General features: G+C 38.5%; 1 protein-coding gene across 2 annotated transcripts in view; it reads right to left on the bottom strand.

Annotated features, from left to right (window-relative positions):
• dlg4a (discs, large homolog 4a (Drosophila)) overlaps positions 1-14,451 on the bottom strand; it is an 85,240-nt gene extending 70,789 nt beyond the window's left edge. Inside the window, exon 1 of one of the 2 annotated variants that reach the window (XM_030154197.1) lies at positions 14,361-14,451. In XM_030154197.1, coding sequence (XP_030010057.1) covers positions 14,361-14,378 — 18 coding nt within the window. In that variant the 5' untranslated portion in view covers positions 14,379-14,451. Of the gene's footprint in view, positions 1-5,675; positions 6,125-14,360 lie in introns of those variants that run through there. The other variant, XM_030154196.1, reaches the window with a different exon arrangement.
• Positions 14,452-16,985: the final 2,534 nt, after the last annotated feature.

Raw genomic sequence — 16,985 nt, forward strand, 5'->3', positions numbered from 1 at the left:
TTACATAACTGCATTGCTATTTAGTTGACTCTTTTAACCATAGTGCCTATAATGTGATGACACAATTTTATTACAGGAGACTGTGATGAAAATGTGGCCCCTGACACAAGACCTTCTCTATTGTTTTTCTCTAAATATACACAATCTTCTCTATTGATTAGTTATTTATCTGTCTCATTTTCACACTCAAATGATACATTAGTCGGTAATGTTATATGTTGAAGCAGTGCGCTACAGTCCTCTTTCTGCATCCCTGTAGCGAGCTCATGTTTCCCCATTAGCTCTCTCCCTCAATGTGAGGTGGCAAAGACTCCAGCCCAAATATCCTATGATGGATCTAATCTGTCACCTGTCATATGGACAATTTCAGGACGGACAGTGATGCTGACAGCCAAAACACCAAAATTAAATGGCAGAGCCTGTAAACACAGTCTGCTGGTGGACAACATCTACGCTCTATTTTTTATTTTATTTTATTTTACATTTGTTTATTTTATTTTGTTTTAGACACAAATACAAGATTTGGTGGTATTTTTTTCAGTTTTGACAAGCTTGGCTCCAGGCTTTACACATTTCCTAAGTCCCATTTAAAGAAATGACAAATTCATTAATAGAGGTAGCATATTTATCTATAATAAAAAAAAATAATTAGTGCTTGTACCAGAAAATTAACCCCCCTCCACTTGTTGAAAGGAATCATCAGGCAAAAACAAGCCATTTCATGGATAGAAAGACTCAATGAGACTGTGACCTGTTCACAGTATGAAATACTGCAATATAGATCAATTATACGTGAATGTTCAAGGTAAAATTCAAAAGAGAGTGCAAGGTATTACTCAGCCTATTCACTGGATCAGACTGTTGAGCAGAGGGAAGTGAAATAGAAAAGACAGTGAGGCACAGATTGTGTTGTGTGCATTTCACAAAGAGTAGCTCTTAGCAGCCTCCTAGCTGGCTAAGGCTCACAGTGGGGGTGTGGGGAATTAAAAAATAGTGGAATTAGTGGATGGACATATTATAAGCTTGGATGAGCTTAAATATGAAGTGAGTTCTCGCCAGTTTCAAGCTCAGGAGGTGCATTAAAACAAGGTAATCAAAGGCCATGTATTGTATTAACAAAGGTGACATTTTCTGAGTCATCACTTTGGAAAGTCAAGAGCATTCTGATGATTGCTGCAGCTTATCTAATGTTTAATTTCTGCAGCAAGTCCATTGACAACCAGTTTCACAGCCTGGATAACACCTCCAGTCTCTTCTTCCCATTCAATTAAAAAACTGACAAGACAAGGACTCAAATAAGACAACAGATAAAATCCCCAGTGCAGAAGCCACGTATAGAAGAGCAGGATGCTCTGCAGTTTGTGCGAGTTCCGTCTAATCATGTAGGTGTGCGGCTTTCTTTCAGGAAAGCGGTGGAATGTGTGGGTGAGTGGTGCAATATGTGTTTAAAGACAAAACAAAACGATGGCTGACCACAGAGTTTTACAGTATTGGTTCAGGAGTACAAATACAGATTGTTACAAGGTAAATGAGGGCAAAGACACATCCATCTGCATAGTGACATCTGTGTTATCCTGTGGTTTCTTCTGTATTTTCTTGAAAACAATAGAAACCCTCTGCGCTGTGCAGTCATGGCATCAGCCTTGCACTGGGGCAAGCCCTGCTTCACTCAGTGTGCCCTGGGAGCAACTTGGCAGGATCAGTGTCTCTGTGGCTGCATACAAAAGCCTCATGGATGGAAGGTTGCTCATGCCCTTGGGCAGAGATCATTTGAGCTCTCCACTTGATCTCTAATCCTATAACCCTCAGCCCACTGTATGTCACACACAGAGATACAGTGCAACATATCACACACATGGTGAATGGTCACTTGTTCAGCAGGACAGAACTGTAGACAAATTAACATTTGTGTGACCGTCTTTGATTTCATCTGAGCTGTGAGCTGAGGATTCAGCTTTACAGCGTCTTGGAGAGGAAAAAACCAAGATGCAACAGCCATAAGCCTCTCATCTTTGAATGGACACACACTCACATTCAAAGCATATAAATATTCATACATTCTGGAATATAAGAACAACTGGCAGCACAAAGTCATTACAAGCACGAGTGCTAAAACCTATTCCAAAGAGGGAAAAAAATGCTCTTGTTGGAGCATGAAGCCATACATGAAGCCAGTAATGTGCACGTGCAGCTGCTGGCTTTGACTACATCTTGTCAAATGTATAATTTATTTGAAGAAGCACTAACTAGGGAAGCCTCGAAAGTGCTGAGGAGGAGGGCAGGAGGTAAGATAGAGAGTACAGAGTAGGAAAGAGGAGAATAAGCAGAAGGGGTAAAGGAGGTAAAATGAGATAAAGGAAGGAAGGGAGGCCAGAGCGAGGGATTACAGAAGGTGAAGGAGGCAGAGAGGACAAAAATTGTGGAAGGGCCGAATTGGAAATATGAGAGCAGAGAAGTGGAACGAGGGTGACAACAGGGAGAGGAGTGATAATCAAAGGACTGTAAGACAAGCAAATCAAAGAAGGCACAAAGATGTACCAGAAATACTGTATGTCCTCCTTTCCACACAAGTGTTTGATTTCCTTATTAAAATAATGTTCTATTTTCACATTAAGATAAGCTTCAGGAGCTCAAATGCCTTTCACTGTATACACCATCTTTGTTCTTGCCTCTCAAACTGTCCATCTCTGACTCAGTGCAACACAGGAAGGCAGAGTCAAAGGTATTATCAGGCACATAACCAAATATAAATCCTGTGACGTCTCTTCAAGCAGATATGCCCTAATATTCCAATTCTAAATGTTATGTAATGACACCTCTGTGTGAAGCAAAGCTGTCATATGTTCCACTTTATTATTGAATCTTTCTCACATTTCACTTTAGGGAGAAACATAAAATGACATCATTGGTTACTTGTTAGAAATAGAGAATCTGTATCTGTCTGGGTTATCAATTTTTCACAAAATTAAATCTCGACATATTCACTGGAGCAGTTTTCTCTGCACACATGCGATTACAGCTTAATGTGACCTTGTCAATATTTACTTGAGTGCTCTGTGAAGGTAGGCTCTCAACGTCAGCACAAAATCATGACAGATATTTTGTGCAACATTGTGAGGAGTTTAGGAGATTTACAGCAATGTTTTGTAACACACGCTCCTACGAAATACAACTTGTGGTGGTAGACAGATGTACTAACATAATAGTAGTCCAGTTCTTTAATAAAAGCAAATGAAATTGTCTTCTTATTTTTCCTAAATTGCCTCAAGGACGGGAACCTGCTATTCAAATGCAACTCAATTTGTCTTTAGTGTAAAGAAGATAACTGAAAGAGCTTATTATTCCTCTCAGAACTGCACTAATTCTATCTGTGTTGCTCAGACTAAGTTACCCCACATCTTTTTTATTGCATGCACTGGAGTTTCAGCTTGTGCATGAATTCTCTTCCAAAATACTCAAACATAGTCGCTCACTGGGGATGCTATTTAAGTCTAAAAGACGGCTGGGAAGGAATTCATAGGAAGTGTGCTTGTATTACTCGCGCTGCTTTTCAAACTAATACCCAAATAGTGAATGCTTCAGTTCAACTAGTTGTACCAGGTATTTGTCATTTGTGTGCTCTGGCATCCCCCTACATGGCAAAACTTTGTGCACAGACCTGCACAGGGAAACAATAATATTCACATAACCTTCTCTACAGTATGTGGGTGTCAGGACAGCTCACCCAGGGAACAGCTCACCCATCATCTGCTCCATGATGGCAAGCCACACTGCTCACCTGCAATGCAGCCAGCGTCCATTAATGTTTAATAACTCACATTTAAAGCAATACACCAAGTTTTAGGCAAATATGTCTTGAGATCAAGTCAACTTTGCTCAGTGGAAATACAACTGAATCTTCAGCTCACCTGTGGATGTCTTTATCTAAATGCTAAAAAAGCAGTTTAGCCAATTAGCTAATATATTCCTCCATACAATATCAGATGATTCTGTGCACTAACTTTGCTTCCCTTTTATAAACTGACCATCTGCCTCACAATCTCTTGGCAAACACCAGCTTCTCTTTGCCAGCTTTACAGTAAGACTTCTCACTTTGAGACATGCAGGTTTGTGAAACAAGTTTGGTGAAATATCTACTGTTACCAACTGTGGTCTTTCACTTGAAGTTGTTTTTTTTTTTTTAAATTCTGCGCAGTGAGTCATTCTCAAGGCAACTAAGATGCATAAGAGACTGATGTTCCAGGCTTTCAAATACATTGACATTTTCTCTCTTTTTTTTTTTTCCCTCAAGCATTTGTCACGCTGCATTGTGTTAGGTAACTTAAACAGGTCTGAAGAACTAGCATGAACCTTTAAGCCTACATGTAATCTCATTTCAGCACAGTAATTGACATTAAGTTATTCCTTTATTTCCATCCCTGTAATATAACAACAATGTTTCTATGCCATATGTTTGTTCACACATTGTGTTGTAGATTACAGCACAAATAATATTTAACATAAAGCCTTCCACATTGTGAAATACTGTCTCTCTGTTCATCTGACTGCACTTATCTATGTTTAACCTACCAATAAGCTCTGTTGCCAAGGAAACTGAGAGGTTGATAAGCAAATGAATGTAATATGCCACAGTTAAGCATAAATTTATGTAATATGTCTGAAAGGGCCAAGTGAACACCAACACTTCTCCTTTACACACTCTTAGTCAAATTTTGAAAGAATCTCCTCCTTCACACAGCTGTTCGAGAGTAACAGTGCATATATTCCTTCCCAATTTTTGCCATCACTTCCTGTCAGGAACTGAACTCAGGTGCAGCAGCTAGAGTATATTGTTCTCCTGGTTTTTAATCTATTTCTGAGTAAATACATCTGTCCGGATATTTGGTGGAGGACAGAATGTAGCTGTCTGAGCAAACAAAGTCTGAACCCTGAGAGTGTCAGAGTGAGACTGTAAAGCTCTTTAGAATCTCATTTCATTTATTTATTTATTTGCTTGTTTATTGCCAATTTCAAGGCTAGTCCAGCCTCCTCAGAGCAGCAGGCTAAAGTCAGATGCAGGGCACATGTGTGTGATACAAGACATCACTCAGATCCTGTATGTGAGCTAGATGTGTACAGGTGAATAGAGCGGTAGCTTGACCGTGAGGTTACAGCTGAGGTTAAGATAAAGCGGCTAAAATATATGAGGAGATTAGCATGCAGAGTGCCCTCCCATGGTCTCTCCCTGACATATTCTGCAGCTCCGGCTTGACACAAAGCCCTGCAACCTAAGCAACCCCAGCACTGGCTCTCTCCTGCTTTCACTACATCCACGCAGGTCAGCCAGCCCCTGTTTGTACACTCACAAAGCATGACAGAGAGTAGGAGATGCAGAGAGAGTGGGAGAGAGGGTCATCCAGCGAGGGAGATATCAAAGAGTACAGCGCTCAGGTAGTTCTGCACACCCTGAGCATTTTCTAAAATATACAAATCCCAAAGAAGAACCCAAGGACAGCAAGATAGAAACAGTTTTGGTCTGTACAGCAGAGGAAATGACAATTACACAGCTTACATTGGCAACTGACAGATGACAAAAAGATGAGCGCTTCCCTTCGATACAGTTGTGCCACCACTCACTCTGTCTCTCTCTCTCACACACACATAGAGCCAGAGTAATGAACAGCAGATAAGCTTACCTTTGTAGTCACAATGCAGAGGCAGTCCATGGTACTTAGAACAAAATATTGGGGTGTATCTCAACCCCCCCAACCCCCCACAACAGAGGGCTGAGACCCCACACCCCTCTCCCCAGCCTGCCCCACTCCTGCGCTCTCACTCTCGTCCTGCCTTTCCCCCTTTTTCTCTCCTTCGGTGAATCTCTTCTTTGACTAACTGAACCAGCGAGGGAAAGAGAGGATGGAGGGGAGGGGGAAACATGAAAAGGGAGGGGGAGGGCCACAGGGAAATAGAGAGAGTGAGCAAAGAAAGAGAGAGGAGAAGAGAGGAGAGAGGGTGGTCTTGGAATTTAGTATGAGAAAGAGCGAAGAAAAGGGAAGGTGAGAGTAGATCTGGGGTTTTTTGTTTAGGGAGGAAAGAAAAGGTGGAAAAGAAAGAATGATGGAGTGAATATGAAAGGAGAGAGGAATGGAGGATGGAGATGGAAAGCAGAGGTGGCGGGGATTTAAAAAAAAAAAAAAAAAAAAGGGTGGTGGGGGATCACACTGTGGAAAGAAAAGGGAAAAAGAGAAAGAGAATAAGACAGCGAAACAGCAGAGGATGGAGAGGAAGAACTGAGGGAGGGGACAGTGAAGGAGAGAGAAAAGGAGAGGGAGAGTGGGTGAGTGCGTGTGTGTATGTGTGTGAAGACAGAAGGAATTAGACCGAGAGAAAATGTGTTGAGAAGAGTGTGAATTACATATGCATCACAGAGAAAGAAAATACGAAGCACCGCGAGAACGACTTAAACAAGACTAGAACACACCGAGAAATAGAACACAGGGCTGCATTAATCGGGTGAAATAATGAGATTGAAAATGCATGATGGTTTTTCTGCTTGTTGTAGCACTCTGCAGCTGTTGCCTTAGCAATGGTGCAGTTGTTGCCATGGCAATAGGAAGGCTTGTTGTTGTCATATGGTCATGTTGTAGTGCTGAGGGGCTGAGTAAGGAACTGCATTGGATTTACACACCTGTGCATCAGCATCTGTTTAACTGTGCATGGTAAGTGCACATTAAGGCCTTTCTGATAGCCATATTAAGTTGTATTTTTATAGCATCAGTTTCAGCTAACTGTGTATCACTCGTTTATTATGCAATATTAGCCAAAAAAAAAAAAAAAAAAAAAAAAAAAATATATATATATATATATATATATATATATATATATATATATATATATGCATACACACACACACACACATACATATATATATGTATATATATATATATATATATATATATATATATATATATATATATATACACACACAGGGTGGGGAAGCAAAATTTACAATATTTTGAGGCAGGGATTGAAAGACAGTGTATGATCAACTAGTTTATTGAAAGTCATGAGAATTTATTTGCCACAAGAAAATTTACATAATAGAAAATGTTTTTATTCTATGTGTCCTCCTTCTTTCTCAATAACTGCCTTCACACGCTTCCTGAAACTTGCGCAAGTGTTCCTCAAATATTCGGGTGACAACTTCTCCCATTCTTCTTTAATAGTATCTTCCAGACTTTCTTGTAATAGTTTTGCTCATAGTCATTCTCTTCTTTACATTATAAACAGTCTTTATGGACACTCCAACTATTTTTGAAATCTCCTTTGGTATGACGAGTGCATTCAGCAAATCACACACTCTTTGACGTTTGCTTTCCTGATTACTCATATGGGCAAAAGTTTCTGAAAAGGTATGGATAATAGTGTTAGGTATGATTATGACATCAATATATGTTTGGTTTCAAAACAATTGACGTCGTGCCTGCTGAGAAAAAACAACTAAATGTTCATTGTAAATTTTGCTTCCCCACCCTGTATGTAAAGATATATGTCTTGATTTTTTTTTTCATACATTATCTTACAATTAGACTGAATCAGATTATGTCAGAGTGAATGATAAGTTTAGGCGAACTGCAGTTATAGTTAAGATTAGGTTAAGTCCCTAGAAACTAAATGTAAATCAATACAATGTCGCCTAATGAGATAGAAGCATGACTTGTGAGTGTGGATGGTCTGGTATTTATTATTTAATGGAGAGGTATATCTGTTTATATAGTCATATTGACAAAATGAAAGACTCCTCAATAGACTTAAGTCAGTATACACACAGTTTCCACAACAATAATAAGAGACTGATGAGATGTCCATTGTGAAGTAGCGTGGGATCATGGGAGTAGCTGTTTACACATTATTATAGGGAGAAGGAAATTATGCTTACAGAGACTGTAATGTATTACAGGATTATTCACTTTATATTTATTGAAGTGGTATCCTCACATAATGTCATTTTCTTCTAATGAAATAGTAAGTTACATTAATATTAATTTTAAAGAGAATAGACTGTGTATAAAGATGGACATAATGACAGCTCCCTAAAGTGAAGCCAAAACTTCACAGTCTCCTACTGAACTTTGCAGTCATGTCATAAATCCTGCTCACTCCATGTTAGTCAATGTGACTTGGACCAAATTAAACTCAAAGTAAACATGACCAATACAATTTTCCAACAGGTGAATTCTCTATTTCAGGTAGATTTCATCAAGGTTAATATGTGTTGAAGGTGTTATTTGTTAATGAAAATTATTTTAATTAAGTTATTTGATGACATAAAATCAGGTAATTGATACCTGTATAATGACAAATCACTGTCAATAAGCCCGAAATGAATGAGGAGTTCATGTACCTGCACCTGCACACTGGAGGGTACGCCAGGTCCCATTACCCATGATATTTAGGCTCCACTGCATTGTCCATCTTTATATACAGTCTATGGTAAAGGAAAATTTGATGCCATTTAGGGATGATCAAATTAAATCACATTTTGTATTTAATAAACTTATGGATTTGTCTGAATATGGGGTGACATGGTGGTGCAGTGGGTAGCACTGTCACCTCATAGCAAGAAGGTCCTGGGTTCGATTCTAACCAGGGAACTTCTGTGTGGAGTTTGCATGCTCTCGCCGTGGGTTCTCTCCAAGTACTCTGACTTCCTCCTTTCCTCCCAGGTTAATTGGTCAACTTAAAATTGCCCTGTGATAAACTGGTGACTCATCGTACCCTGCCTTTGCCCATAATTATTGGGATAGGCTCCAGCACCCCCCGCCACTCTACTGAGGATAAAGCAGGTTTAGAAGATGAATGAATGAACGAATGAATTCGAATATGAACATTATTTGAAAATATTTGAAAGAATGTAAGTACACAAATCAACAACATATAGAACACAGTCCTAGTTGTTGCTACTTTTGTTACTTGTTTAGATATGTTAATGCACAACTGTGATATACTACAGCTTCAAATTTAAGGGTTACGAGTTAGATATAGTGTCTGCAGTCACAAGAAAATAAAAATAAGTCAATGTAATATCCCGTAAATATATGGCAACACAGCATGTATGTATAGTTGAGATTGTGTAACACACTGTTTGTGTGTTATGAGCATTAATTTGATTGATATAACAAACAGAGCCATTCAATAAGCTATCAATAAAAATGATCAGTGGATTACTTGAATATGAACTGTTACTATGGCCACATGCTTCTCCACTCACAGTTGCTACTTATAGTATAAATGATTTTTTAGTGTGCACTATCATCATGTTAATTGTTTTGTTTGGTTTAATTAAAATGTTGTTCTAAAGGATGCACTTATCTCACTTGTGCACTCTCCCTTTAAGACTGTGGACTGTACCACTTAGAGGTTGTGTAAGGGGGAATATGTGCTTGACTGTCTTTGCATCATCACTTCTATAATTGTACAAATCCCCCCACACACACACCCCACCTTATCCCCACTCCCAACATTTCCAGCTCCCTACAATGCAGGAGCAATGGTGCAGCAATAAAGCAATTCATACAAAACATACATTCATTTCTCACAGTGAAGATGAGGCTTTGATGGGATGTACAGTGCAAAAAAACAGTCACAGACACTCTACAGATGGCCACAGATGGCCATGGTTATAAATACACTCAAAGGCAAACTTTAACAAAACATTAAATTAAGTTCTTTAGTTAAATGTAGGGACAATCTACCTTATTACTTTCTGCTGCTCTATTATTTATTGTAGCCACAAGTCAAAGTTCTTTCCCCGCATCTGGTTATTATTTTTGACTCCTGTTGAAGCTGAAGCAACAAGAACCCTAAATTGTGAGCAGCTTAATTGTACTGTACGTCAATGAGATACCCAGCAGAGACTCCAGCCGCGATTGTGATAACAATATTACACCATATCATATAACATTAAACTCCCACTGGCTTTCTCAGAACCATCGCTATTAAACATTTAAAGATAAAAAGGCTCCTAACCAACCGGGATTTTTGTCAGATTTCAGATATGAGTAAACATGTTAGACAAAAACAGAAAAGAAACAAATAAACAATAAGCACTGTACACTACCTATTTAAAATATTTTAGATTTTCTTTTAAAAACAGCACATGTTTTGGAGTGTACAGTAAGACTTTCATGAAGTAATATATACAAGACATTATTGATGCTTAATGCATTTGCATTGTATATTAAATTTAAGGCTTAAGTGGCAATGATGTGCCTTAAACTGGTTCAACTTATAAGCAACAAAACAAAAACTCCATTTACTTTTGTTTTTGTTGCGGTTTATGTTAGTGATGTAAGCTTTGAGTTTTCCCACTGACAGCAGAAGAGAGATATATTAAATGGTTTTATATAGTGGTTTTCAACCTTGGGGTAGCGACCCCACATGGGGTCGCCTAGAATTCAAATGGGGCCACCTGAAATTTCTAGTAATTGATAAGAAAAAGAAAAAAGTTACAGGAGAAAAATATTTTTAATGATTCAGTAAATATTTCATTATAATTAAAACACCACACACTTCTCCTAATAAAAATCAAGCTCAAATAAAAAGCACGATATAATATCTGAGAGGGGATATGTTGATTGACCTGATCATGTGACCACGTGCGTTACTACGCTTCAACCTGCCCAGACACAGTCACAGTCAGAAAACTGGGCTGAAGAGAGAATGAAAAGATTTCTTCGCCCACCTGGCCCCGCTAAAACATCTCCAAGAGAAAGTGAGAAGCAGACACCAAAAAGGTGTCTGCATTATACTATTACTATATACATTATATAGTTTAAATGTCGTCTAAAATTAACGTTTATTTGTAACATAGCATAGCAAACTAGTACATGACAAAAAAAAAAAAAACTAATTAATTTAAGCAAAAAAATGTCTCCATTTTGAATGTCTGGGGTCGCCAGAAATTTGTAATGTTAAAATGGGGTCATGAGCCAAAAAAGTTTGGGAACCACTGGTTTTATAGTTCTGCAATGAAACAATAATGAAGGACAGGACTAACAACATGGATGAATGCAACAAAACAGCAAAAGGTCAATAAATAACAGATGAATTGTATAAAATATACTGAAAAAATTGTGTTTTGCAGTTGTACTTCTGAAACTAAATTATGATGGACAGACTGACAGACACGCTCATTACTAATGATTAAAAGAAAAAAAGCCTCTACACACTTATTTCTGGGCAAAAATCTTTTAATATGTGAACTTTAAGCCACAGAAATTCATCATTTCTGGTATCTGACTTCAGTAGTGCAACAGGTTAAAACGACTTCACTTGTTTAACACTAATTATCTTCAATTTTTTTTAACTGACATATTTAAACCCCTGGCGCGCTAACTCATGGGGATCGACGGGTTCTAGATGTGCTTTTTATGCTGTTGTGTATTTGTGCATGCTGTACCGCATTTGTCCAGCAGTCACCGCCAAAGCATTCTGGCCATAGCAACGTGATTGTAAGGCTATTGTATTCCAAAATTACTAATATCTCCCAAAATTTTGGTCCTATCAACTTGCCATTTTTGCTAGTTTCTTCCTTGGCCAAAAATACATAAGTATGTCAAACTGCAGCAGTCAGCTCTTTCCAGATTTTGCGTGAATCCCCAGACACACACACATGCACACAGAGGCCACTTGGCTTTTATAATATAGATTATATTTTATGTCAACCAGATATAAAAATGACTTTGAAGAAAATCAAACAGAAAGATATTCATTCATCAATATCACAGATGAGTCATCTCCTGTCGGTGAGGTAATCAATTGTCTAATGGCTTCAGAAAAAAAAATCATTGAAAAAAAAATCAATAAAGCCCTTGTGATAAAACTTCATTGTCTATCTAAGCTTTAATGCTGTGAAGTGTTGGATTTGAGGTGACAAAGTACCAGCAGAAAAAATTTTGCAGGTCACCAGTGAATGTCACAGATGATTGTTTGGTTTGATTTGGGTTTATCACACCTGTTGTCATGTGATTTTTTTTTTTTGTTTGTTTTTCATTTGTAGCTGGAATAACTAATTTCCTTTGACAGCTGTTATAGTTTATGCTTCATCTAGTAAACTTATAAAGCAAATGAAACATGTAAATCAAAATGAGAGGCTGAGAATCTGTGTCTTTGAAAGTGTAAGTAGTTAATTCATATTACATGGGGATATCTTTGAGTTCTGGGTGAAAAAAGATAATAGAAAAAATAGAACATAAATAATAGCTGCACGTAACTATAGCTGCATGATCTGGCCAAAAAGATCATATTTTGAGGTGGACGCATGATCAATGATCTGAAACACAATCTCTCATCTAGATTCAAACTAAAATATTTTCTCTAAATTTCTCTAGTTCTGAGTGGCGGCTTTTTGTTGCTGATATGTGATTAGAAACTGCATTTTGCCATCACTTTGGACCGACATTACAACAATGTTTTGACAGTGTCTAGATCAGGGGTCAGCAACCCTGATCCTAGAGAGCCACTATCCTGCATGTTTTAGATGCGTCCCTCTTCCAACACACCTGATTCAAATGATAAGCCTATCATCAAGCTCTGCCGAAGCCTGATAATGACCATCAGGTGTGCTGGAAGAGGGAAACATCTAAAACATGCAGGATAGTGGCTCTCTAGGACCAGGGTTGCTGACCCCTGGTCTAGATGAAGTAAACACTAGTCCACATTTTGCTGTACATACATCTGTTACAGCTGCATTTTTCCCATTCCCATTCCCAGACTATGATGGACTAATTTTTCCCCACTGGAGGTTTATAATGAATCAAATATGTTTTTACACTCCATCATCACTCTGAAACATCTGTGTATATCAGACGCACAGTATGCTGGAATTCAGAAGGTAGGCTAGACCTGCACCATTATTTCTTCAACAGCAGCAGAACAACACATTACAAAAACTCAGCAAGTTAATGCAGACTAAAAGAAAAAATTAAATGCAGACAGACCCTAAAATATCGCTATAAACAGACTCAAATAAACTCATTAGCATAGTGACCTGTGTTAGTGACATTAATGCCACAATGCCATAGGTTAGTTCAAAGCGCTCTGTAAAACACAGTTATTACCCTGGTAAATGGGCCATTTAAAATGCATGTAGGCTGAGTGGTAATTTCTGACAATGCTGTTATTTATTTTTTAATGACAGAATCTGTATGACTACTCTGAAAAGTAGATGATATGACAAATTAAGATTCAACACCCAGCCTTATACATAACCCTAAAATAAAGCCATGGCTCCCAGGAGAGCTTGCTACATGATACAAAAAGCAGCCAGGTCACTCAGTTGAGCTACAGTGCTTAAATTGCTGCATACCAGAAGCACTACACATTATGTCCTTCCATCAGATGTTGCACTGTTGTGGAATGTAGCTTATGGTCCTGACTGGAAAATGTTAAAGGCAATTTCATCATGCCTCAAGCTACTGTTACAGCTGAATGGCTTTGTGATAGTGCTGGAGAGAAATGGCTAGAATCCTTATGTCGTCGCTCCACAAAGTGTTAAACAAACAGCTAACTGCAGTGCTGCGACCTCATGCCACCGAAGAGCAGAAGAGTCAATAATGGTTCCTTAGTGAGTTGAAGTCTGAGTCAATAAGTTATTAAACATATTATCAATCTCAGACTGTGTGATGATCTAAAAAAAGAAAACTTCAGTGAACCGCTCAACCTCAGATACTTAAAAACAGAAAGGTACAGAAAGGGCTGCATTTAGCCTCCTATGTTTGGTTGTTATTCTCGGTTTTCTATTCTCCAGTTTTTCACACCTGTACCTCAAATCATTTGGAAATCTAAGCACCTTCTAATGTAATCATTTCAGTGTGTCAGTAAGTTATTCTGCAGTACATACATATATAAAATTCAGTGAATTCTACCACAATGATCTCATCTTGGCTGACCTGTATACAAGATTACATAATTCTGCTCTCAACAGCAAGCAGTGAGCTCTGCACTCACACTTTCTTTGCCAAAGCTGAAGTATCCTCACATTCTCAAACTTACGATTCCTCTCATACAGCTGTATGCAGTGACAGCTTCAAGTGTCACCTGTAATTACAGTAAACCAGCGGAATGCAGTATTATTATAATTATGTAAATGAGCAAGAAGTATATGTCAGAAACACATAAAGCTTACATCCTGCGTCACCCACACATGTACACAGGTACACACAGATGCACACGCGCTGTTAAAAATGCATCATGCTAGAGGTAACACAAAGAAAAAGCTCTCCCTGTGGACAACATAGTATACCGAGAGCATTTTCACTGATGTATAATCACAAACCTCCATTAAAATAATCCTCTCTGAAACTTAAAAAAGCACTTACCCATGCTCTCTCCATCATGCAGTCCCGCTTTGCATAAAGACTATAGTCTTTTGGCTCTATGCTATGCCTCTGACCAAAAAGTAGGCCAAGGACAACCGCTGGTCATCTAAACAGGCTAAACCCAACCGGAATATCAAGATCATGGGGCTGCTGTCTGGAAAGTGGCCAGAATTATCTTTAGCAGGGGGTAATGACGCAATTTTCACCAAAACTAGTTCTTTTAAATTATTAATTCTGTCAGTGTTGTAACCTTTTAATTCAAGTCAGAGAAAAATGTATGATAGCAGTCCATATTGATTCAGTTGATAATATTATGTAGTGTATATCTTGTAAGAATATCTTGAAGGTTTAGTGTTTAAGGCATCTAGCAGTGCAGTTGCAATAAGTAAATGCTGCTCGCCTTCCCCTACAGTGGCCACGAATTTTCAAAAAAATAATAATAATAATAATAACACTTATAATGCAAGTATTTGGATTGTGTGCTTGATTTTGGTTAAACTAACTGGTCTGCATAATAGTGAAAGCTGTAAAACAGAAATCAGAAGTAAAAGAAGTTATGGCCCACAATAGAAACATTCCTCTGCAGATATAAATGGTCCATTTTATGGTAAACAAACATATTAATTCTTATCCTTTTAATATCCACTTTTTCCTGGGGCCCCTAACCTAACTAAGGGAACATGAGAAGAATTTATTAGGCTGCATTTGAAAGGGGGCATCTTTTAGCTGGCTGCATCTTTTAGTTTCTGTTAGTTAACATGAGACTGAAGCACCATCTAAACTATATCAACTTAAACATGGACTGCCAGCATTTTGGCTAAGAGTTTTTCTGGTGATACACTGATGAAAACACAACTATGTGTTCTAATTTTACACATAGGCCCTTTAAAATAGTATTTAGAAGGCGTTAATTCTATCACTTCAGCATTTACAGCCATGCAGTATATTGTTTTTAGTATAATTCACATATTTCAAGTGTTGCTAGTCTTGTTGGCTTCTTTCTAGCAGAATCTCCCCTCTCCTGGTCCAAAAATATTCAGCTGGCATGAAAACCGAGAGACTTTGCATTGCTAAAACTTGAAGTTGTCAAGAATACCCACAGGTGTCTGCACATTTGCCTGAGGAAGTGTCACTTTTTTTTGTAGTTTCAGGACATCATTGCAGAGAGAATTTTGGCTGCTGCTGCCTAGCTGCCTGCCTGCTTTCAGTATTGAAGCATAGAAGTCACCGCTGGTCCTCTAAAGTAAGTGATTGTAGGTAATGAGTACGGTGTGAAATCGTCAGGAAGCAGGCTGCAGGCTGGATGGCCTTTATGCGAGGCCTGCTGATTTGAAGTAAGTATGTATCATTTAAGAAAATATCTTATTCGATTACTTTTGGAAAGTCTGCGGATGTGCTCTGGAGTGTTGGATGCATAGCAGTAAATGCAGCAATAGAGCTACACTCCTCCTAAGGTTTGACAGAGGTGATAGTGATAGCCTCACTGTATATTCTGCGCCTTGCAAGAAAATCGCGAAAATTATCTGATTTTCTACCTTATACTGTATCAGTCTGTGAGCTAAACTGTGTGCTAAATAATGTAGGATTTGAGGGAGTTTGAATGTGAAGCCATGATTGTGACAAAGAAGATGGAAATTAATGACTGTATTGTTTTCGGGTTTTTTGGGGTTTTTTTTTAACATGAAATTGCATCCCAAATCACTGACTGTACACTGAATACTGACTTCAGTGCTCCCCCAATTCCCCTGTCATTAGTCCACTTCATCATCAAGTTCTAAATTGATTAGACTTCAGTTAAAAATCTTGTTCTGCCTGGCGAGTACTGCAGACATATAGGGATGGTTGGTAGTTTGAGCCTCAGTTTTCATTTACTGCATTTCCTCCAATGTGGATCCATCAACAACATGTTATACAATAGGATGTATTCCATAAGGGCCTTTTGTGCATATAAAGTGAGAAATTAGCTGGCAGTCAGCATCAAACTGAACTGTGAAACCACCAGACGGAGAGGAAACGAAACGCACCCAATCCAAATTCCCCTTATAGTCAATATGTCAGTAGATGATGTACACTAAAGCTCAGTGTTGTGGGTGTTGCATGAATGTGAGCACTGCTATGAGAGAAAAAGGCTGAAATCATGCAAGTTATCGTTCAAGTTCTCTGCTAAAGAGGCCAAGTAAATCGCACAATTGGATTTATACACCATATGCAGCCAGTTCAGTACACTGACTGCACATTTTCAGGCTTAACTACTTGAGTGCACATAGAATAGTTAGCCACCTCACCTCTACCTCAGTACAGGTTGTCTGCTTACTTGACAGCCCTGCAACACGGCAGTTGACACACTGATAATGCAAAACAAGACACACTATAAACAAGGTGCTTCTCTGACTAACCCTGGCTTTCTTTGCTTGCTGGCTTGCAGTAACCTTCCCTGCTGATTATGCCCACCAACACACTGCTTGTTAATTAATAAGCAGCTGGGGAATTCCACAGCTGCTAATACATTCACTTGTCCACTGCAGTCTGTAATGCTAAAGCACACATTTATTCTCATGCTGGATTTTTCAAGGTAATAGTCGGTAGAAGGTGTTGAGACATTGTTCCTATTTAGATTGGCAGCAG

This window comes from Sphaeramia orbicularis, chromosome 14, assembly GCF_902148855.1.
Source record: "Sphaeramia orbicularis chromosome 14, fSphaOr1.1, whole genome shotgun sequence".
Taxonomy (NCBI): domain Eukaryota; kingdom Metazoa; phylum Chordata; class Actinopteri; order Kurtiformes; family Apogonidae; genus Sphaeramia; species Sphaeramia orbicularis.